This window comes from Nansenia antarctica, assembly GCF_963989245.1.
Source record: "Nansenia antarctica genome assembly, chromosome: 16".
Taxonomy (NCBI): domain Eukaryota; kingdom Metazoa; phylum Chordata; class Actinopteri; order Argentiniformes; family Microstomatidae; genus Nansenia; species Nansenia antarctica.
The window spans coordinates 20441435-20466393 of NC_137686.1; the positions used below are offsets into that span (position 1 = coordinate 20441435).

The 24959-nt window shown below is 43.8% G+C and overlaps 1 protein-coding gene across 1 annotated transcript in view; it reads left to right on the top strand.

Annotated features, from left to right (window-relative positions):
- Window positions 1–410: 410 nt before the first annotated feature.
- The window catches only part of ak5 (adenylate kinase 5), a gene marked incomplete at both ends in the record, with an annotated part of 54680 nt that continues 30131 nt past the window's right edge, over window positions 411–24959 (top strand). The window contains 6 exons of the mRNA XM_080546218.1: window positions 411–470; window positions 1702–1888; window positions 3825–3992; window positions 4761–4933; window positions 7497–7610; window positions 23365–23556. Of these exons, the coding sequence (XP_080402344.1) occupies window positions 411–470; window positions 1702–1888; window positions 3825–3992; window positions 4761–4933; window positions 7497–7610; window positions 23365–23556 (894 nt within the window). The remainder of the gene's footprint in view (window positions 471–1701; window positions 1889–3824; window positions 3993–4760; window positions 4934–7496; window positions 7611–23364; window positions 23557–24959) is intronic.

The following is a 24959-nucleotide window of genomic DNA, read 5'->3' on the forward strand; positions in this document are numbered from 1 at the left end:
TTCTAAGCTCACTGTATAATATTCGATTTGGTTTGGCTGAGGCTTTTGCAGTCACCTACATCTCCAGATGCTCAATTCAACGCAAGGACGCGCCAAGTCTATTGAATGACTCGTGGGCTTCTGAGCGCGTCAACTGAGAGGCAGCAGGATCTGTTATATAGAGTCAGAGAGAGAGAGAGAGAGAGACAGGAGTCCCACTGCTCTGAGGAGGGGGGTAAAGTGGCATTGCTGCCTACAGGAATCCTCTTATAAAGTCACTGGGAAAATGCGCTGAGGCTCTATCAGACCTCGGAGTTCCTTCCGTCATCATTGTCACCAAACGACAGCGCACTTCGTGTTATCTTTATTTTTTACTAAGATAAAAAACCGGTGAATCCCGGAGGAGAGATTTCTTAGGGGTCTCCGTAAAAATGAATACCAACGATGCCAAGGAGTATCTCGCAAGACGAGAGATACCTCAACTGTTCGAGGTGAGATGCTCTGATTCGCGCGTTCTTGTTTGTAGAATACTTTTATATGGAAACATATTGGTTTTAGTCTTCAACACAATGCGTTGCGTTAGATCTAAGGATGATAATGACATTCACGAATGCTTTTTGATTTCGTTTTGACTGTAATCTGCATTGAATATCTTAGAAAATGTAAATCTTTCAGATGGAAATGTTCAATATGCACAGCATTTATTGCATTAACTGTAGTTATGTACAGTATAGGCTTACTCTATCATTCAGATAATAGATCATTCATAATGGAAAAAGAAAACAATGCGCACAGTGAAGGGCATTCCCCATGTGCAACTAAATGTATTTCATGCCATGCGTGTGAAATTGATGTTTACAACTAACTGTCAGACGAAATAAACAACCGTTAACAACGGGTGAAGGCTAGACATTCAATTGCAATTGGTCTGAAATCAATATTTTATATTCAGTTCAATTGTGTTATCCTTACCATAACATCTCTAATCTGCGAATGAATTGTCTTTTTTTCAAATGATATTTAAGAACTTGATTTTGTGTAATGGATAGAACCCAAATCAGTTGATGGCAAAAATAATTAGCATCTTCCAAAATGGCAATATAGCATTGATATGTGTGATGCATCATGCATACAGCCAATTGGCACTTGGCAATCTATCTGATTACTAATTAAGATGATAATTGTATAAATTATGTAAACACATTTGACAATCATTTAATCAATTAAGGTTTAATCAACCAATTTGTTTTTTAAAAATCCATTGTGTAACCCTTCATTGTAAATTAATTCATTATCGGTTACATCTTTGGCTACAAACCTCATCCATTGTGTAGTCTTGGAAAAGGCAATAAATTATTTGGCTCTGGGAGTAATTAAGAGGGTGGAGACTTAGTTGGAAGGATGTCTTTGTCCCAAGGGAAAGCATTGTTTAAGAAAATCCAGGGTCAGGGGACAACTCACTTACAAACATAAGCTTAGTATTCCTCTCTGTGTGGAACATTCGGACATAAAATGGAGTCATTCATTACTCTACTAAACATTGCAATGTCGCCATAGAGGTCTTGTATCCTTGTGTGTTATTATCCTTGTGTGATTTCTGTGAATGTTAATTAGGGTTAGGATCATGGGCTGAACAAATTACTTAGAAGTCTTTCAAAATACACCATGGGGAAATGTCCCTCCCTGTATCTCATTCCCATTGTGTTGTGCTGCCTTCTCCAGAGCTTGCTGACAGGGTTGATGTACTATCGGCCTGATGACCCTGTTGAGTACTTGGAGGGGTGTCTGAAGAAGGTGAAGGAGCTGGGAGGACCAGATAAAGTCAGATGGGACACCTTTGTAGGACAGGAGAAGAAGTCTTTGCCCCCCCTCAATGGGGGCCAGTCTCGGAGGTCCTTCTTCAGAAACGGTAATGGTACTTCAATGGTAATTAGGAGGGAAGAAGTGGGAAGGCGTGGGTGGGTGGGAGGTTGTAAAGGGGGAGGAGGACGCTGTGATGAAATGATGAAGATGGTATATGATGTTGTTGAGGTGAATGAGACATGCAGATTTTGACAACACCACTAGCCTGCTGGCCAGCAGAGGGTTCACAAAGCATCCAAGCTAGTGAATTCTCCTATTTAGTAGCCCGCTGGGCCAGTAAAAATGTAAGGAGAAATGATGAAAGTGCTGTTATTCTTGGCCTAATAGCTTATATAAGAATCGGATAAATATCCTCTAACGTTAGATCGCTGTGAGGTTTGTTTACAATATAAAGTCAAATTGTGCAAAACATTGGGAGCACTCAGATCGGGGAAGAAAAAAAAAACGGTTGTTTGCCAGTAATACAGCAGGGAAGAATGACCTGTGGAGTGGTCAGGCATGTATGACGTAATGTCCGTGTGGCCCCTCTGACCTGAGTTACTGTGAGCTCATTACACGGTAACACAACATTCCTATACATAATCATCTCTTTGACATGTGCACAATCCAAAGAGCACAGGGATCACACGGGGCCTTTGTCCTGCATTCAAGTCAGTGATATTGTACGGTGCCCTCAGGTCTAGCAGATAGGGAAGTACTGTAGATGCAAAGTGGTTGTGAGCCCCAATTCATATTGAATCATTTGCTAATCAAAGCAGCTGCCATTGCCTTGACGTTGACTGCGGTGGATCACAATGGCAGTGTTTTGACTATCTATCTTCTGAGGTCAGCGTGGCTCAACGTGTTTCATTTCTCTCAAGCTATTTGTTTTCGTATGACGTTAAGTCCATTTTGAATAAAGAGAACTCAAATCACAGAATGACAGTTTGATAGAGCCATTTATTCATGGTAGATCTAATGCTGAGACATACACAGTACCTTATATAATAAAGATGTTAATAGAATTTGACTAGAATGAGCTCTTATGGAACAGCCCAGCAAGTGTAAGACCACATTAAAATATACTGACGACACAAGCTAGCATGTCATCTTTTGGGTCCTGTATTCGTGGACACCAGGGGAGGCTGGTGGAGGTAGAAATCAGAGGACGGTCACATTGGAATGACATGGAACGGAATGAGAAACGGTAGGAATGGTATCAAACACCATGGTTGATTCCATTCCTACCATTCCTCATACCGCTCCGTGCATAGCAATGATCCCGTCCTCCGAACGATCCGTTCTACCTCCGCTCGCCTCACCTGGTGGAGACAGATATTATTTTGTCCGTGCGTGGCACTTTCCATCTTACAATGTAAGCCTCATCTGCCAGCTGATGCTAAAGTAACTGCAGGTCATTCATGATTGATAAGGTATGCTCAGTAGGAACTGCTGCCTCGCCTGGTTCTGTGACTAAGTTGTCGTGTATGTTGTCGTCTCGCATGGCTGCAGCATTGAGACACATTGATGATGGAAATTAATGGATGGCTACGAGTTGTTCAGTCTGTCTTCGGTTCCCACGAGTCAGGCACAGTGCACCTCCATTTCTTTAGAGAATAAAATGTGTCAGAATAAGAAAGAAACAACACTCCACACGCGCACACACACACACACACACACACACACACACACACACACACAGACACACACACACACACACACACACGCACACGCACACACACACACACACACACACACACACACACACACACACACACACAGACACACACACACACACGCACACGCACACGCACACACACACACACACACACACACACACACACACGCGCAGATATATTGTAAGGTGCCCTCAGGTCTAGCAGATAGGGAAGTACTGTAGATGTTCAGAAAGAAACAGAATAAACTGAATAAGACAGAATCAACACTCTATGTACAGTTATGTCAGATGTACATCTTTGTATTTGTGTGTTCTGTTACTCCAGTGATGCCGGACAGCCCCAACTTCCCCTACAGGCGGTACGACCGCCTCCCCCCCATCAGCCAGTTCTCCATAGAGAGCGACTCGGACCTGTCGGAGACAGCAGAGCTCATCGACGAGTATGAGGTGTTCGACCCCTCCAGACCGAGACCCAAAGTTATCCTCATCATTGGTAAAGAACTTGACAGTGTGTGTGTGTGTGCGTGTGTGTGTGTGTGTGTGTGTGTGTGTGTGTGTGTGTGCGTGCATGTGCGTGCATGTGCGTGTGCATGTGTGTGCGCATGCGTGTGCATGTGCGTGTGTGTGTGCCAGCCTGCCTGCCTGCCTGCCTGGTTGAGTGTTTGCGTGCATCCTTTCCATCCCATAGTCATAAGAACAAGGAACAACTCCAGTCAAATTCAGGGCTTTCAAAAATATATTGGCTAGCCGCAAATCTTCCTTTGTGATTTTATTGATTGTCCTATTTGATAAGAGGAAATTACTAAAATATGTTAGACCGTTATACTTATCCTCTCTTGATCTTATTATCTTGATGGGCATGTGCACTTTACAGCATGTGAAATAAATTAACCTTGTCTATTTGAATTAGCATATCAGAGGGATGTTAAATGATAGCAAGTTGTTCAGTATTAATGTATTCAATGCAGTGAATAGACCATGCTAATAATATGATTATTATGATTATGATTATTATGATTATTATTTTCATATTATGGCTGCGGTAGCTTATCCTAATGCCACTCTATCTGTGCTGAATTTCATGACGCCCCTCAGTTCCCCTGTGTTATGAACACATGACCCACTGTGTGGGAGAAAGGCAGGAAGGATATAGATAAACCTGGAGTCCGTCAATTTCACACAGTGAAAGTGAGAGGGAGACGCGATGGGAGGGTTGTACAAAGCACAAACCCCAAACCTCTCCCTCTGTCCCTCCCTCCAGGTGGCCCCGGCAGCGGTAAGGGCACCCAGAGCACCAAGATCGCCGAGCGCTACGGCTTCCAGTACGTGTCCGTGGGCGAGCTGCTGAGGAAGAAGATGATCCACAACGCCACCAGCAACAGGAAGTGGAGTCTGATCGCAAAAATCATCACCAACGGGGAGCTGGCACCCCAGGTATGAGAGAGAAGGTCTCAGGAAGGCAGAGATGGAGGGTGGAAGTGGGGGGGAGGAGGAAGGACAGAAAGATGAGCCCTGAGTGTACTGTCCGCACACCTATAGGTCATTATCCCAGCGTGAATGCAACAGGGAACTAATTAGTGACATCCATATCTCAAGCAGGCTGGAGACGGGGAGACGCCTATCCACCTTATTAGTGTCCTTGTCTGCCAAGTAATGAGTCAGCCTGCAGCGAAATTAGAGCAGACTCCTGTGGTCTTTTGTTAGGCGTGCAACTAGGCGTGTCCTCTTCCCCATCCTCTCTTCCATTAAACTCTAATAGATGAGGTACCTTAAAAAAAAACTATGTTTTCTGTATCTGTGTGTGTGTGTGTGTGCCAAAGTGATTGCTTTATTTATTGCTCAGCTTGGATGGATGGACACCGCTGCACTAAACCTGAACCTGTAGGCTACCTATTGAGCGGAGGGACATACAGCTGTGTTAACTGGAGAGCTAATCACATTCCATACAGTGGATTAGTCGGTTCTGTCCTCCTCCGAACACATTTAGCCTTTCTGAACTCGATGAATACTTGAATAGTTCGTCCCCATTTCTACAGCAGAGAGTCTGCTCAATACACCTTGCTGAGGCTCTACCATAACCCTCAGACCTTACATTTACATTTACATTTACATTTACATTTACATTTTTGGCATTTAGCAGACGCCTTATTCCAAAGTGACTTGCAGCAAATACATTTGACTCTATCCACAGTCCTAGTAGGGAAAAGTAATCTGAACTCAATCCAGGGGCCATTTTCAGTCGTCATGCTAGAAGAAGGAAGGTTTTTATTTTTTTTATTTTTTTATATGACACAGGAGAAACAGTACAGGGGGGTAGAAGGTGTCTCAGGAGAAGCAGTACAAGGGGGTAGTAGATGTCTCAGGAGAAACAGTACAGGGGGGTAGTAGATGTCTCAGGCGAAACAGTACAGGGGGGTAGTAGATGTCTCAGGAGGGATGTCTCTCTGCAGTCACCTAAAATACGTCGATACAGAGCATATTGAAGTGCTAAGTGGATTCCTCTGTGGAAGGTTGATGAGAGGAGACGATAACGACGGATTAGATTTGACAGAATGACAATGATGCCATTAGGCTTTTCATCCCAGGCCATATTAGATCTGCACCACCGTGATCAGCCTCGGAGTATGTGGCAGCACGGAGGACCCTGTAGCAATAACGAGGGAAAACACAGCTAGAAGTATTGTCCCTCCGCTCAGTCAACAAGGCATCACAACATGGGAAATGGAACTCTACCATGCATCTTCTAAGTCATGGAAAATGTCACGCGACAACTATTTGTACACATAACAATTATTTTTAACCGGGTTCGTTCATGTTTGAATGTCTGTTGAAAGGCTTTTTCTTTGCCAAGTTTCCAGGGAGTGATATGTTTTTGGACTGTATCCTAGCTGTCAGCAAAAGATGCGGTCACATTGACACAGAGGTTTATGTGTGTGTGGGCGGGGGGGGCTTTGTGGGTGGATGTTTTTACTGTCTTTTAAAGGGTGTTATTGATGACTTCATAGACGGTGTTATTGGTGAGGCTTATTTTTTATTCTAGAGGTAGGGTGGGAGGGGATTGATAATTCTTCACTTAGTAGGAGTTTGGGCGCCCGTAGAGGTCCGTAGTGCAGCATCAAACCTCTCGACGCTTAACGTGTTTCCAGCCAGGGCTCACTCATAAAGATGGATGAGAGATAGGAGACTAAGCTATAGCTGCCCTGGCTAGTCTGTTGGGAAATAAGAACGTTCAGTCGAGGAGAATTACAATTCTGCTGTTATCGATGGAAATAAATATTTTAGCTTTGGTCATCGTTATTTTTAGGTTGTTCCATGTACTAAATGATGCATTCTCATCTTGAAATAAACACTGAACGCCTGAACCTCCTCCAGCCATGGGAAAATAAATGATGCTAAAACACACTGTCACTCTCCGCTTCTATCATCTCTGGAGAAACAGTGTATTACTATGATAATATAACAACAATGGTATAATAAATAAAGATATAATAATATAATAACAATGAAAGCTGCAAGCAGCGATTAACAAGGTCTAAGCCCCGTGGAAAGGTCACAAAGTGAAACCTCTGTCTAAGTGAATGGCCATTGCCTACTATTCCGAAAGTTTGCGGAGAAAATGTGGGTTCCAAGTTTCATAATGATAAGTGCCAACCGTCTTTGATTTGATTTGCATTTATATTTATTTATTACATCCAATGTACAGGTACAGCAATAATAGAATAAAGTAAAGTAAGTAATAATAAAGTAGAATAAGGTAATAACGTGATGGTAGTCGTACTACAGCGGGACCAGTTGTACTGCAGTGGAACAAGGTCGATACTGAGGGACTTTTTACAGTGCAATAACGAAGTCCAGGAACATCCCCACTGTCCTCAGAGGACTGTCTATGAGTGTTCTAATCTAGATTCACTCTTTATGTCTCTGTCTCTGAGTTGATTGTTTTTAATATTGTGTCCATTGTTGATCATGTGGCTGCCACTGTTGTCTGCCTCTACAGGAGACCACCATTACAGAGATCAAACAGAAGATAATGAAGATCCCGGACGCCAGTGGCATCGTCATAGACGGGTTCCCCCGAGACGTCGGACAGGCCCTGTCTTTCGAGGATCAGGTGAGCTCTTCTCAAAGCCTCCTTCAAAAACAGAGAAGCTGACAAGATTATTAATAGAGAGCTCCAGAGGCTGGTTGGTTATTCATCAGGCCCCCTGAACCTGCCCAGATGAGGTGTCAAAGATGAGCCAACTTCACATGCACCAACGGTGCGCTTTCATGCATGACACAGGTGGTCCTCTGTGGCTCAGTTGATAGAGCATGGCACTAACAATGCTTAGGTTGTGGGTTTGATTTGCCGCTGGGACCATATAAACGGAGAAAAAAGGGTATGCATTCACTGCAATGTAAGTCGCTTTGGATGAAAGCGTCAGCTAAATAGCATATCTGTTTGGACTGTGTAACAGATACAGTATATGAGAGATTCTTTAAGCATTCACAACATGTTGCCTCACTCCTCGATCAAGTTGGTGATCAGCTATTCAAGTGCAAAGCATTGTTTTTTCGTTTCGCTGTGAGGTCACCTCACCACAGGCACAGTGTTCCAGCAATGTGCACAGTGTTCTAGCTGCTTGGTAGCTTTGTTATGGGTGTTGCTCGTCATCTAGGGGTCAAATTCCTCCTTTACAGTTGAGTGGCCAATTGCGAGGACGGTCGATCGCATTTAGATGGCCGGGTGCTGTCATTACCACATTTAAGCTCACTTAGCATTTAGCAGTGTTTATACCTAGTGGGAGGCTTTGTCTTAACAAGAAAGGAAGACAGCGCAGACATTGTCGTGTTCTACTTTTTAAGTCTTCTCTTTTTATTCAAAATGTGATAGGCCTCCTTTCCTGTTTTCTGATGCTGATGGTAATTGGTGTTTTTTGTTTGTTGTTGTGAAGTGCTGAAGTGTGAAGTGTTGAAGTGCAGGCAATACAATATGCATTTCATGTTCGAAAGGCGCTATATAATTAAAGCTTTACTTGCTTACTATGATTATGTTTTTATCGACGGAGATCATTTCTAACCACCCTCTCACCATCTTATTGTTACTGTGGTTCTCTTTCACTTTCTTCTTCCATCCTTAACAATTGATTTCAGCCAACAGACATATTCTATTATATCATATTTTGTCATGCACTCTTTTTGTGTCCATGTCAGACGTTTATGTACGTTGTAAACACTACCCAGAAACGACAGAGATGACACACTCAGTGGTTTCTCCCTGCAGGTACAGAATGAATGTAGAGTGATTAAATGTGTTTTATTGGCTTTTGGGGAGGAAACCGGCTTGCAGAGAGGCCTGTTGTGTAAAGGTTACCGCTTAAGTAAGTGAGAGATCGTTAGGCCCTCTATCTCCTCATCACCATGGTGGCCATGTAAATGTCCTTGTAAACAGGGCTTCCGCGATCACTCAGCTCGTTGAATTGAATCTGTCTGCTTGGCTCGTGAAAGTTAACGAGAGGCAACAATAGCAATCACCCGCCCATCCTGTCTGGTCTTTCCTTGTTTCACACCAATTACGGTGCTGAGCATCGCACACAGGCAGGTGACAGTGTGGTGAAGCGTTTGGAGAATCAGACCTGTGACCTGAATATAACAGATTTGAAGATACTTCTTAGATACAAGCTGACAGTTAGACAGGAAGCCACCCTTTCCCTCCCCCCTCCCCTCCCCTCTCCCCTATGGTACTTATGTGAAAACCTTATGTCACTTACATATTAATAGATTAGGAAGAAAGTCAGAGGTAATCATAGTATTTCAATGTTTCGTTTGGTATTATCGCTGTATTATAACTCGGTTATCACAGAGTTAAAACAGTTTCAGTGTCCTATATCAATGGTGGTTACAGTCTATCTAGAAGTCATTAAAAATGATTATTTCCATTGTTAGCCCTAACTGTCTGTCTGAACTATCATACTGCATCAAGAGAGGCTGGTGGAGGACAGGCTCAGTGTAGTGCGGGGAATGGAATTGTTTGATACCATTCCTCATTCCATTCCATTCCATGCATTTCAATGACCACGTCCTCCGATTTCTACCTCAACCAGCCTCCACTGTGCTGTATTCATTGGGAATACATGTGCATGTCAACTATCATATGCTTTGGGAATTTGTGAGTGTCTTTCATACATACAGTATCTTCTGTGAAGTTATATCTTCCTGCATTGTACTGTATCACGTCTATTCTCTGTTTGTTTCTGTCGTAAATAATGTAGTTATTCTCCTAGCTAGCAGCTTACTGCTGCTCTGGACCAACTACAAAGGCCTGGCTGGCTTAACGATTGAATAGTTGGAAGTTAATTAAATGGTTGGAAGCTGAGCTTGATGAGTTGCCCTTGAATGAGTCCTATGGTGGTCACGTCTATTCTCTGGCTGCTTCTGTGGTAACATTTTGGCTTTTTTTAATTACTTTTTTTAACTGCCAATGGCCCCTGACCCGAGCGTAAATTACTTTTTCTTGCGATGACTGATGGACAGATGATTTACTTACTGTATGTGAATGTATTTGTTGTAAGTCGCTTTGGATAAATGCCAAAAATGTTACATTTAAATGTAAATGTCCCTCAGTGCCAGTCTGGTGGAACAATACAGTACAGATTCTGGCTGGCTTAATAACGATCTGAGTTATGACTTCTGCTGTCTTACCCTCTCTGCCAGCTGATCACAGTCAGCCAATGTTCTCCCTCTGATAGTGGGCCAAGGCAAACAGAATGAAGAAACAAAATAAATTATTTGTGACTAGCTTGAGAGTGCATCTGCCATGGGGGGTATCAATGCATTTGGGAGGAAGCTTGTCCAAGTCCTTTCTGTTAGTCTAATGCCAAGATCTTCTACCACACAATTCTACTACCACAGATAATGTTCCTCTGAGCTCAAACAACCTATTAACAAAATTGAGATTAGATGATTGGATGTGTCTCTCACAGAGCCTCAGTTAGACCATTTGTTAGAGGTAACAGTGAAAGGCATATAGCTTGCTACATAAACACCAGCCCAGCTTATCCCACATCTCACATCTGCTTACAGAGTCTCCCAGGGCCAGGAGTGGGTGGTCATTCAGTGTTGTTGCATAAACAAGTCCAGTATGAGAAAAGGTAACAGGGATGGGAGCCAGGTAAGGACAAGATAGAGCTTACTGCTGGAGAAAGGTTGTTACAGATCTCTGTCAGGCAACCAATTAGCGTATCTCTTCCACAGTCTTTGATTGGGTCGGCGCTGATGCTCTGGGAATAGAGAAGAGTTACTGCGGCGACAGGATTTACAATCTAATTATGTGACAACTGTTTATTAAAAAGGGGTTTTATCCAGCTTACAGACACAGGGACAAAATGGCTCTGAAATACAGTACCACAGTGACAGAGAAAAGGATGAGCATTACCGACAAAGCCAAGCGTACCTGGCGGCTACACCTTTTGTGTCCACTTACAATATCATGAACAGTCATGGACTGTTATGAATGATTATAAGTAGATCAACAATTCAGTAGGATATACATGAAGACTTCATGTTAAAGTTAATTAAACGGTTGGAACCATTTAAGGACTTACGGTTAATGAAATGGTTGGAAGCTGAGTTTGATGACATTTACATTTTAACCATTTAGCAGACGCTTTGATCCAATTACAAATTACAGGGACAGTCTCCCTGGAGTAACTTGGGGCTAAGTGCCGCACTCAAGAGCACACTACGTAGTGGTGGTGGGATTTGAAGTCATGACCTTCTGATCACCAGGCAACTCACTATCCACGATGTCACCACCAGGGCCGGACTTATGCATGGGCTACCCTGGGCTTGAGCCCAGGGGCCCCGGGCTACAAGGGGCCCCAAAATAAATCCAAATGTATGAATAAATATTTGCTCTTTGATTTTGAATTCATAAATTACGTTCAAATTGGAAAAAGGTGTTTTATCGCAGCGCAGGGCACGGAAATACAGCCTCCCCCCCTCCCCCGCGGGCATGGAAATACAGCCCCTATCACTATTCCTACTGGACGCTCTGATGAATGACGTGTTTTAATTTGTTTAATTATACTGTATATTTAGGCCAATGGAGAGGTTTACATCGACGCGTCACGCGCAGGGCAGGGGCATCATCTTTGGTGGAGCGATTGTCAATGTCATGATCATTATCATTTTTAGTGTAGGTAGGGGCCCGAACAATGACTCAAGCCCAGGGGCCCCCACCCCCCTAAGTCCAGCCCTGGTCACCACCACCCCATTAGGGTTAGGCTCCCTGTACTATATGCTGGCTAAAGGTGCTTTGTTCTGATTGATGCATCTGTGGAAATACCATAGTCCTTTCAGGGCCTAACAGTCTTTTCAGGGTCATCATCGGCCTGGCTGAGAATGGACACTGGTGTGACAGTGTAAACCATCATCTTCATCATCATCATTAGTCTTTCTTTCCTTCCTTCCTTCCTTCCTCCCTTCCTTCCTTCCTTCCTTCCTTCCTTCCTTCCTTCCTTCCTTCCTTCCTTCCTTCCTTCCTCCCTTCCTTCCTTCCTTCCTTCTGTCGTATATTTCTGTAGTATGTATGATCTATGTATGAATATGTAGTATATTTTAAACACACACACACACACACACACCAGGGTTTCCGTTAGAAAAAATTGCCGCCGGACATCGTGTCCGGGAAGATTTCGATTTACCGGACAAACGTGATATATTCCGGTCATCATATTAAAATATAAAAAAAAAAAAAAAAAAAAAAAAAAAAAAAAACTAATATAGCTGTTTGTCGCGGTGATTACTGTTGTGTAGCGGCCTATATATGCCATTTAATGTCTATTTCTCATCCGATACGATTAGATGCGAGCTATATAATATATAATAATATAACATGATTCGCATGCGCGCTATGCCATTATGTCCAGCGCTGAACGGGCGCCTCACTGGGAACTGAACAGACAGCATCGATCTATGAACAGACTCCACATTACGTTAACTGAAGTTTGTTAAATTGTTTGGGATTAATGTGAGTTTTCTATTTTCTCTTTCCAGTTTTACCCTTTTTTTTTATCAATAAAACAATGTCATTTCTATAACCAGGTCTCGCTGGTTGGGAAGGCATTTCGTTTAGCTGCCTGTCAAATCATACTTAATCGGACTCGGGAGTATGTCAATGAGGAGAACATAACTGTTTATTGAGAAACAATAGGCAGGCTGGGATACATATATAAAGAAATACCACAATGTCTAGATGTATAACATTTTATTGAACAGTGCAAGCATGTAGGCTTCTGGCGTGACATCGTACCCCTAACGTTCTTAGGGCTTGTTTGAAAAGCTTAGACTGAAAGTTAGTGCCCTGGTCAGATTGTATAACAAGAGGAAGACCGAATGTGGAAAAAAACGTTGTTAAAGCTTTCACCACTGAGCTGGCTGATATGTTACGCAACGGAACAGCTTCGGGAAAACGAGTAGCAGCGCACATAATAGTGAGCAAATACTGACTTCCACTTTTAGTCCTAGGCAAAGGTCCAACACAATCAATTATTACACGTTCAAATGGCTCCCCTATAGCAGGAATGGGATGCAATGGTGCGGGTGGAATGGATTGATTAGGCTTACCCGCCATCTGACAAGTATGGCAACAGCGGCAGTGCTTGGCAACATCCGCCTTCAGTCCGGGCCAAAAGAAATGTTTCAATATCAGCTGATAAGTTTTAGTTATACCTAAATGTCCTGACCACTGGCTCTCATGTGCTACAGATAACACCTGTTGTCTATAACCCACAGGCACAACCACTTGTTTTACAGTATTCCACTCACAACCATTTGCATTAGGAGGAGACCATTTACGCATTAATATCCCATCGTTAAGGAAATAAACTACGTTGCCCCCTATTTCAGATTCCTCACTAGCTGCATGTAAAAAACATTTGTTTAATGACTGATCAGCTACTTGAGCGACACGCAATCGCTCGCCGGTTACAGGCAGAGATAGGCTGTCAGCGGATGGTATGGTAGGACTCGGGGAGGATGGTAACTCTACCACTTTCTCCCTGGGAGAAGCTGAAACAATCGGGTTCTCATCCTTTCAGAAAAGGCTTGCATAATCACACTATCACAGAGAGAAACATCGCTATCCTCCTCTCTGCCTCGACTCGATTGTGCACGAGTTATAGCGCACACCGGAAACAACCGCTGTTTCGCATAGGCAGCCTACACATTAGGAGACATCATCATGCCGGTGTCAAATCATATCATAATAAAATAAATACATAGCCTATATATTCGTCTTTTTAAAAATAGAAGGAATCAGAATGTGAACTTTAGCGAATTGTATTCAAATTGTGCTTAGAGGGAATTATTTTTACCGGACATTTATGTCCGACGAATTTTCAATTTGTCGGACTTCAAAAAAAAATACCGGACAATGTCCGGGAATTACCGGTTAACGGAAACCCTGACACACACACACTGATCATTAACAGATGGCCCCTGGACCAGCTATCAGAGACCTGGGGGTTGGGCAAAGACACACACACGCTGGCCCCTCCCCTCTGGAAGGAAACGGGGACAGAGGGAGAGAGAGCGCTCTCTTCCCACCCGAGGTCCATGGGGAACGCATGTAATGTATAAATCTGCCTGTAACTGATTAAATTGTCTTAAACTAACTGTTCTTTGATTCATAACCAATAAGAATACACGACAGTAATGGCGAGCAAGCAACGGAGATAATATAACTTAATTTACAGTATTTTGCAAACTTCAATCTAACGAAGAAGGTAGATTTTCTGCAGAGATCGCTCTCTAGTCGATTGGTGTGTTTAAAATAGACTGTAAATCTCAGATAAGTTATAGTCAAAAGAATCTGTGTAACGGTAATCTTGTTGGCATAATCTTTGATGGGTGGGTGGTGAGAGCCGGACTTTGAAGCCCGTTTTTTGTAAAATATAGTGTTTGGTGATTTGTTTGTACGGTATTGGAATATCGTGTGTGTCTGTGTAAAATTCGGTGAGGTTGTGTTTATGTGTTGGAGTGTGGGTGGACTTGGTAGTCTGTTTTGTATTGTAGCAGTGGAGAACATGTGAGGCTCTTTTGTCTGTTTGAAGGGACGCCATTGTGTGGGCGGCCATTTGCAGTGTACTGTCAGCAGAGCGTAGACGCCATTTGTGTTGTCCTGTGTAAGCGGAGCGATAACACGCACGCTCGGGCACGCGCGCAGACACGCGGACACAAAGAAGCCTAGATATCTCTGTGAAGAGACTGCATTGTAGAATATTTGAATGAGATAAATAATAGTCTAACTGGATAGAAAGATAGTGAATTGATCATCGGGGGATTTAAAGTAGTTTAAAGATATTTGTCATAGTTTGTTAAAAGTAAAGATAGATTGTGACTTTAGGTTAGATTCAAAGCATATGAGGCAATTTGTGCGTGAGCCTAGACAAGGCTGCTTTCCCTGAGCAGAATCACAGCAGGGTCACAGACCCCAATAAAACGGCCCTGCCTGCTTGCATAGAATGTTGACGAGAGATCTGTAGAGATCACTCATAGATTGATGTTTTTAAATGATTGTTCTATATTAAATTACTTTAATTAATTTAATTAATTACTAATTGGTTGAATTAATTATTCAGATCATTCATTATCTGTTTCACAAAACTTTGATCAATTGTTTTGTGATAATCTAATGATAATCATTCCTTTTTTGATATTTTGATAAATAGCTGAATGACTTCACAGGTTTGCATCAATGAAGTGTCAATGAATAATTCTAACTAATCATTCATTCCTTTCATTTAACAGTTGATTTCTTTACAGGTTATAATTAATATTTGTAATTTACATCTTTTATTTTAGTTAGGTCATTTCCACAGTGTTTGATTAAGGAATAGCAGAATAGTACATATTTGATAGTTGAGCAGTAAAAGGGTTTTTGTGGATCAGTGAATACTTAGGTGTGACCAGCTTTTGTGATTTAATAATTGTGTTGACCAGAACTGTAATTAGTATTGAATGAGTAATCAAGTGACACATATTCATAAACAATTAGGAAACACATTTAAGTATAAAGTACTTACAAAGTGATTAGATTTAAGTTAATACTGCACTGACATACACAAGAGGCAAATCTGTTGTTCTGGGTTGTAGTGGTTTTGTGTGGACGGTTAATACAGTTATATTGGACTAGCATTTGTTTAGCAAACAAGACAATAGGAAGGTGGGTTGTAAGAAGCGTACACCTTATCTAATATAGAATATTGTCAGCATATTGAGCAAGTAGAATGGGGTCGAATTCCACGAAGCTGTTAAAAGATATTAGTGAACATCGTGGAATGTTGGCTACGTTATCCCCTATGGCTGTAGTGGAAAAAATGAATCCTCTTGTTAGGGAAATTAGCAAAATGTCTACGAAATGGAATAGCCGTTGGGCATATATTGAACAGCCGTGGCCGAAAGAGGGCAGCCTTAATTTACAATTAATTGCAACATTGGAGATACTTATCAATGGGCACAAAGCACATCAAAGAGGAAAGATTAGATCAGAGAAACGCAAGTTAGAGTTAGCTATTTTAGATCTATTTAAGGTAGAGGGACAGAAAATAGCTCAGATGGAACCGGAAAAGAAAAAAGAATTGGCCAGAACACTGGAACAGAAACTGAACATTTCATCCCCAGACCTGTGTCCTGCCCCCAGTCCCCCTCCATATGCTAAGGCACTGGAGGATCATTCCCAGAAGAAGAAGAAGGAGCCAAGGGGAAAAGGGGACGACAGGAGTGACGAGGAAGATGACAGCGAAGATGGCAGTGAAGACTCAAGTGATGACGACAATGCAGATGGAGGCTACAACGCGCAGGTCAGGAAGATGATAGCCACAGCCGAAAGGAAAGGTGGGAGAAGACGCCCGGAGAAAGAGGGAGATTGTCACCGAATGTCATCAAATACATTAAAGAACTGTCCAGTGCTGATTCGGGGTAACAAGATGGAATATCATCCGTGGCATCATACAGATTTGTCTGAAGTGATCGAGAAACTCCCAGTTCTTCAAGAGGGAGGACATTCGTGGACGCGAGAGGTCGACGTGATACTGACAGGAACGCAGGCCGCGATGGGAGACCTGAAAAGACTCTTAGCTTTTATTGCAGGATTGGATACAATGCAGGAAATATTGATGAAGGCAGGACTTCATAGATATATCAATACATCAGTTTATGATCCAGAGCTCTTCGCAGCAAACAGAGGCAGGCTGTGGAAAGCAATCAGAGAGACCTACCCTACTCACATTCACCCAGACAATATCATTGTGAAGCCACTGGGGGGGGATGAGAATCCCAGGGGTTATGTTGCCCGTATGCACTCTCAATGGAGAAGTGTGACAGGGAAAGACGCTGAAGATAACCCCTTAGAAAAATCCATAATCAGGGAAAAAATACAAGAAGGGCTTCCTACCCCAGTTAAGGATAAGCTAGCAGAAGTGGTGGGGCTACGACACATGAACAAAGCTGTTTATATAGACCACGTAGCTCATCAAGTTGAGTTATATCGAAAGAACATTCAGATACAGAAGGCACGAGACGAAGAATCCCTCAGAATATTGACTCATTTGCAATTGACTGAAAGCGAGAGGAACATAGAGGGAGTGCAGGCTTTAGCCCCACAGCAACAGCCACCTGGAGTGCAGACTGCTACTTACCAGTCCTACTCACAGGGGCCACAAGGGGGGTATCCTGCTACTTACCAGTCCTACCCACAGGGGCCACAAGGGGGGTATCCATACCCACAAGGGCCACCAGGGGTGCAAGCGGTTCCATACCAGATGTACACACAGCCTGGCCAAGGACCACCACCAGGGGGATGGACAGCAGCAGGGAAGGAGATGCTAGAACCATGCCAATGCGACCAGAATGGACATCTAGCCTGTGCCTGCTGCAACAGGCCCCAGGGGGGCGCAGGGGGGAGCCAAGGAGGAGGATATTGGCCCCCTACTACACCTGCTCCAGGAGTGATGAACCCTTACGGAGGCCCAGCAGCTGGCCTATAGGGGTGCCCGGAAGATCCGAGTGGGAGGTGCCAGCTGGTGGTGACACAGAAGCCTGAAGACGCCACGCACCTTCCTATGTCTAGAGAATATGTGAAGACAATCGGATTTGAGGGAATTAAACAGCTGATTCCTACAACTGAGCTTGTAGACTTAGAGTACAAGGGACAGAGAGCAACTCTGTCAACACTTGTGTCAGAACACACGCCAACAGGGCTGCTAGGGAGAGATGCTCTATGCCAATTGAACTGTACAGTAAAATGCACACCTGACGGCTGTCAGGTGACGGTGCCATCCGGTGCTCAGATTCCATCGACAGCCAGAGTGATTAAGCATAGAACAGACCTACAAGCTTTGCCTTTAAAGGGAGCTGATATAGAATATTGGGTTGATGGGTCTTGTTACGGGGTAGGAGAAACGTTGTGCGCTGGGTATTCCTTAGTTAAAGCACAGAATTCAAAGTTTATTGTAGAACAGGCTGAGGCAGTTCCTCAGCCTTGCTCAGCCCAGTTGGCTGAATTGATTGCCCTCACAGAAGCATGCAACTTGGGAACCGGACGGAGAGTGACAGTGTACACCGACTCTGCCTATGCACATAATGTTTGTCATTTTAATGGAGCTGTATGGAGGGGGCGGGGTTTTAAGAGAACTGATGGTACGCCTATACAGCATCACGCACAGATCATGAAGCTGTTACAAGCCATGATGAAGCCAAAGGAATTAGCCATAGTGAAGTGTGCCGCACACAGGTCTGACTCATCACATGTCACACAAGGTAACAGGGCTGCAGAGGATGCAGCCAAAGCCATTACAGGAGCAGACAAGGCAGGTAAAGGTCTTCTGGTCACACATGAAAAGCAGTTACAGGGCATGGTCACACTTGAGGATTTATTGATGTTACAGAGTAGAGTAACTACGTTAGACAAGAGCGTTTGGCTAGCAAGGGGGGCAAGTCAGGATGACACAGGTCTATGGAGGAATCATGAGGGGTTGGTTGTAGCACCCTCAGATTTATTAGGCATGTTAATACAGGAAGCTCATGGATTAGCACATGTGGCTAGGGGGGAGGTAAGACGCAAGATCACCAAGAAATATGGGTTTTGGAGTCCATATTTGATGGAACAGATTGACCATGCTTTAGGTCAATGTGGGGTCTGTTGGAGAAACAACATCAGAGTGGGTACACCAGTGGTGTCTGGGCATATCCCTACCCCAATAGGGCCACGGGTGGTGGACAGGGGGGTGGATGTACAGAGTAGGCAGGATGTTGTGCCAACAGGTGCCGAGGTCCCCAGAGAACCTGAGAAGGAGGAGCTACGAGGAGATGCTGTGGTGTTGCCAGAGCCAGTGGCAATGCCAGTGTTACAGCCAGTGACATTACCGGCAGTGCCTGAAACCGAGGGGACAGTGGAAAGCTGTCCAGATGCCAATGAACCAGAAACCAACGAAGCAGAGAGTGCTGACAGTCTGGAGGTCCAGCCTGGGAGTGTCCAAAGCCTGGACACCTGTGCTACTGGGGATGCTGGCGAGTGCCTGCACCATGCTTCAGATGATGCTGAGGGCGACTCCCCAGACCTTGATCAGCGTGGGAGGGGACCAGGCGGCTGCCTGAACCTCAATGACACTGACGGACGACGACCAGTTAGGAAAAGATTAAAGACTATGAATAGGGTAGTGAAGCAGCAGATCAAAGGGAACGACGGGAATGGACAGCAGATGATAGCATGGCTGGAAACGGTCTTAGGGGCATGGGAAACTTATTTTGCCAAGATAGGAGCACCTATTATAGCAGACATGATTTTTGACTTTCTTAGGAGGCAGGGCCTCATTGACTGTTTTTGGAAAATCAGTCACTCAGTCCACGTTAATGAACTTTTCAGAAGACTAGTCCTCACCTGAGGTGAAGATCTATGCATTAATGCATTCCCTTTGTCCTATGCTTACTGTTGGAGAATTATGTGTTATGATAACTGAATGTCATTATTTGTGTATTGTTTGTTTGTTTCTATATCGTGTGATTGAGGTCAGTTGAGAAGTGATGTGGTGGTTATACAAAGCTAGGAGAGAGGTTCTGTTCCTAGCGCAACGAAAATGGAAAGCTCCTGACTATGAAAGTGTTATCAATCTGAGACAGCGGTAAAGGCTGTTCTCCAACTGGGTACAAGTGCTAGTAACCTCTGACCCTGACGCTTCAAGGACAAAGAAAACATCGGTCGTTGGAAGTTTCTGTATTGATTTGTGCATGATGAACTGTGTTTAGTTTAATTGTGATTGTTATTTTCAAAATTCTTTTTATTATTGGTTGTTTTCTATTTTTTGTTTATGATATCTTTGGTTCCTAATACTGGTCCTGGGTTGGTCTGTGTTATTGTGCTTCTTGTGTTGTGTGTTGGTGTAGTTTTTCTGTCTGTTGTTGTTTATTTTTTAATTTTTAATTTTATTTTAAAAAAAAAAAATTTTGGGGATGTTTTGTGGGGTTTTGTGTTTTTGTTTTTGTTTTATGGTAGTTTAGTTTCGGAACACCCTCTGGGTGGTCCGAGGGGGGATGTGTCGTATATTTCTGTAGTATGTATGATCTATGTATGAATATGTAGTATATTTTAAACACACACACACACACACACACACACTGATCATTAACAGATGGCCCCTGGACCAGCTATCAGAGACCTGGGGGTTGGGCAAAGACACACACACGCTGGCCCCTCCCCTCTGGAAGGAAACGGGGACAGAGGGAGAGAGAGCGCTCTCTTCCCACCCGAGGTCCATGGGGAACGCATGTAATGTATAAATCTGCCTGTAACTGATTAAATTGTCTTAAACTAACTGTTCTTTGATTCATAACCAATAAGAATACACGACACTTCCTTCCTTCCTTCCTTCCTTCCTCCTTCCTTCCTTGCTTCTCCTCCTTCTGATGAGTTGCCCTTGAATGAGTCCTATGGTGGTTATCAGAGGATAACGGAGGGAAGTCTGAGACCTGTCAGAATCAGAATCAGAATTAGAATCAGAATCAGAATTCTTTTTATTGCCAAGTATATTCGCACATACAGGAAATTGACTTGCTGTGGTTGATGCATAGGACATAAAGATAACAAATAAAAATAAACTATATAATAAAACAACAACGTAATAAAACAACAATATATAAGCAAAAAAAGACAATGACAAAGGGGACAATTACATGTCAATTACTTGTCAGTTTGTGTGTGTGCGTGTGTGTGAGTGTGTGTGTGTGTGTGTGTGTGTGTGTGTTCAGGGTGCTTGTTTGTTCAGGTGGCGCGAGGTTTTGGTCTTGATAGACCGGAACCTTTTTCCACATGGAAGACTTTGGAAGAGGTGGTGTCAGCAGTGATTTCCCTTCTCACTGGAACCTGTCTGTCACCCTGCCTTGGACCCTCACTAGTGATGGAGGGGTGGAGGGAGAGAAAGAGGGTGAAAGGGGGAGAGAGAGAGAGAGAGAGAGAGAGAGAGAGAGAGAGAGAGAGAGACAAAGAAAAGGACACAAGAGAGTGGGATGGGAAAGGGAAGAAAAGAAAAGGACGAGAGAGAGTCTCTGACAGCGCTCACTTGCAACAGAAACAACCTGAGGGCTTTTTGTAGCCAGCCTGTGTACAGTCTGATGTCTGGTCTGAGTATTGTTAGAAACAGTGGGACATTGACTGAACAGAGGGGGAAGCATATTTGACAAGTGTGTGTATTTTGGGGAGGACATCGGGGACGTAAGTGGGGTGTAAACACCTGTCACCAGCGGGCAGCGGGCAGTGGGCAGCTGACGCACCTTTATGTAACAGTGAACAGAGCTGACCCACCTGACCTATCACGCTACATAAGAGCCGTTCACTTTAGCGTCACGGTTGACCTGGAACTTTCATCTCCACCGGCGTGGACCCATATGTTTAGTCTTGCGGGCAAAAAAAAAGCCAGGCGGTCCCTCCCCCCCCTGGACTAAGCCTCTCTGTTTCCGTGGACACCCCGTGCAGCTGTTGTGCCCTTTAAAACATCACAACATCCATTTGTGTGCCGCCCCCTGGGACTCTGCACACCTTTTTTAGAACAGACTTGCTCCCTTGTTGACTTCCCCTCAAGCCCTTCTCCTTCCCTCCTCTCCTCTGTTTCCATCCCTCCATCCCTTCTCTGCAGTCTCTGGTGACTCCACACCCCTCCCCCCTCCACCCCGCCCTGCTTCTATGGAGGAACCACTGCATCATGGGAAGTTGCCAGTTGGCACTCATAATGTTGAGACTGGATTAATGCTGCGCATGCCATGAGTATCTTTAGCATAACTGAAAGTGCAGGCTAATTGCATTAGTTGGCTGGCTTAGTGGCACAGCTCCATGCAACGCTTTATCTATACAATCAATTAAGAAATGAAATTCTCTATCCACATAGAGAAAGGAGCATTCATTTTGGAAATGATGTTGTTTAATTTAATCTCCTAATACTGATCTTTTTTGGTCTCTACAAACTAAATGCCAGATCTACAGTAACAACATTAGGCGTGTGAGAAAGCATAAATTAGGTGTAGATCCAATCAAACACGATAACATTTTTGATGTCATGTTGTGAATTATTACCAGCTCTTTGTTGAAACGGAATGGATTATCTAATGTTTGTTTTGTATCTGACATGTTTATTCTATGCCTCTGGTGAGTTTATCCATGTTGTGTGTTGGGTCTTAGGATCTGTGAATGGACGTCTGCTACTACCTCAGCTCTCTCAGTGTGTCGCTTCGTGCTTTGTGAAGGATGCTGAGTTTACAGCAGCTGTGGGCATAAATAGCCAGATTTTTGCGCTTGGTGGATTGCCCTGGGTCTTTTTTTAACTGAAAGTAGTTTTTGGAGAGAGTTTAATTAAGAACATGTTCCTGCTAAAGGGGCCTGAACAGAAGCAATCTCTGGAACTGCTCCTTCATTGGGTCAACATCCGCCTCCCTGTGTCAGTAATAGGCTTGTGTGCGTCACCATTTTGAAGAAACATTCCATGTAAACACAACACACAAGTCTTAACTGTCCCTCCTAAAGACCTCTTCATCTCTACTACCCTCTTGTACAGTTTCTCAATTGTAAATAAATGTAAAAAAAATAGTATTAGTAATCATTATTAAGCATTAGTAATCTCACGTTAGTAATATTTGGTCAAGTAAAAGGGTGAAATACAGAGCGGACTCTGTATTAGAGTGGACTTCACCCTAGCAAACAGGAGAATAAGCAAGCATACACATAATTTAGTACTCACCCATGCATAACAGTCAACTCACAACACGCACAAGTGCTGCTACCTGATAGTTAGGGCGTTTGGTAGTTTGGTAGCTATGGAAACACAAACGTAGATTTTACAAGTCCCTCAGCTGTGCTGTAAAACAACTTCATTCATATTCTATCTTTAGCTGTACGAGTAAGCCAGATTAAAGAAAGAACACAGGAGCGACCTCTCGACATGCTGCCTCTATACACTTCATCTTAACATCAGAGAAGAGGCGGAAAACAAAAGGTGTTTTAGCTTCAGCGTGGCATGAAAAGCAATAACTGGACTCTTACTTTCTATAGACCACATACCCCAATGATAACCTGGACGTAACATCGCATGGTGGTGTGTGCGTACCGTGAAGTCTTTTGTGACAAACAACCGATGCCTGTTGATAAATTCCTCCTCATGTGCATGTAACCATAGAAACCAAAATGATTTCTCTCCGTGTAGATATTGGCTTACCAACCGTCACCTCAGATCATCTGGGAACAAGCTGTGTTCTAACCCAGTGCTATGTAGGCGGTTTCAGTGTAAACTAAGTGTTGCACCTGGATCTAATCCTATTCATGCCGTTTCTCCTCCTCCACTCAGATCTGCACGCCTGACCTGGTGGTGTTCCTGTCCTTGGCCAACCACCGCTTGAAGGAGCGTCTGGAGAAGCGGGCGGAGCAGCAGGGGCGCCCGGACGACAACCCCAAGGCCACTGAGCGCCGTCTGACCAACTTCAAACAGAACACCATCCCCCTGGTCAAGTACTTCCAGGAGAGGGGTCTCATCGTCACGGTAAGATGGCTACTGTGTGTGTGTTTGAGTGTGTGTGTGTGTGTGTGTGTGTGTGTGTGTGTGTGTGTGTGTGTGTGCGCGTGCGTGTGTACATACATACATACTCTTCATTTAAATGGAAAGTCTGACAACGAACCCAATGTAAAGTGGGGATGGGAGGCGGCAGGTTGCATCATGGGGTGAATTTGACCAGTGCCACAGATTCTGTTGATCGACAGTTGAGGAGGTGCTTTAAAACGCAACGCGTGCAAATCGAGTTGTAAACAAGAGCATGTGCCGAAAAGGAGGGTCATCGTGAGCGTTTAGGACGGTGGAAACCAGCTGCCAACTTCCGCCCCCATTGTTTATTTCCTTTGCCCCCAGAATCTCCACCGAGAGATGAAATTCTGGCGTCCGAGATTACTTTGTTTCTAATCCCTATCTAAATCAAAATATATAATCTTCTAAACCTAGCTATGTCATAATCCCTATCAGAACCCTAGAGGTATAGAAGAACTCTAGTTCCGTCATTCAAATTTGTGAAAGCCGTTGAAAGTGTAACCAGATGTCTCTCAGAAGTCAGAACCCGATGTTTACTTTCATCTCACTGCTCCACACTGACTCCCAGTGCTTTACCCCCTTCCTCTACGGTTCACTGTGCAGTGTCGGAGAGTCAGCAGCCGCTGGGTGAAACTGTCATGGAAGTAAACAACACATCATCACACACAGAGAGGACACCACATGGATGGGTGCTTTAGACCTCACCACGGCTGTCGATCAAATCAAATCATCTCTGTCTCTGGTGTCGTTTCGGTGTCTGTCTCTGTCTATTTTCTTCTGTCTCTGTCTCTCTGTCTGTCTCTCTGTCTCTGTCTCTCTGTGTCTCTCTCTTTATATACAGTATCTCTCTTACTCCCTCCCTCCCTCCTTCCCTCTCTCTCTCTCTATCTCTCTCTCTCTCTCTCCCACCCTCCTTCCCTCTCTCTGTCTCCCTGTCTCTGTCTGTCTGTCTCTCTCTCTCTCTCAAATGTCTTCTGTATATCTCTCACATGCACATGACTTGATCCTTGCCTGTGTGTCTACATCGTCATACCCCTATGGCCGTGCCTCCGCCATCCAAGAATATTTCATGAATTTCAGTGTCTGTATTGCCGATCCGTTTCGCGGAGACTACTAACTAACCAACCAACCAGGGTCTATTGTAGCTGGCTGGGTCAAAAAGGCATTGACTTCTTATCAGCAAAGCATGCTTCTTGGGTGTGCCCTCCAAACTAACCTCCTATTATATTATACATTCAGAGACAATGAGGGACTTTTGCGAGGGCAGGCTTTTTACACACTTCTTGATTAGGTGCTTTAATCCGCTAGGATGCACAAAGGAGCACTTCAACATGACACGAATATGAGGTTAAAGTATAGATTCT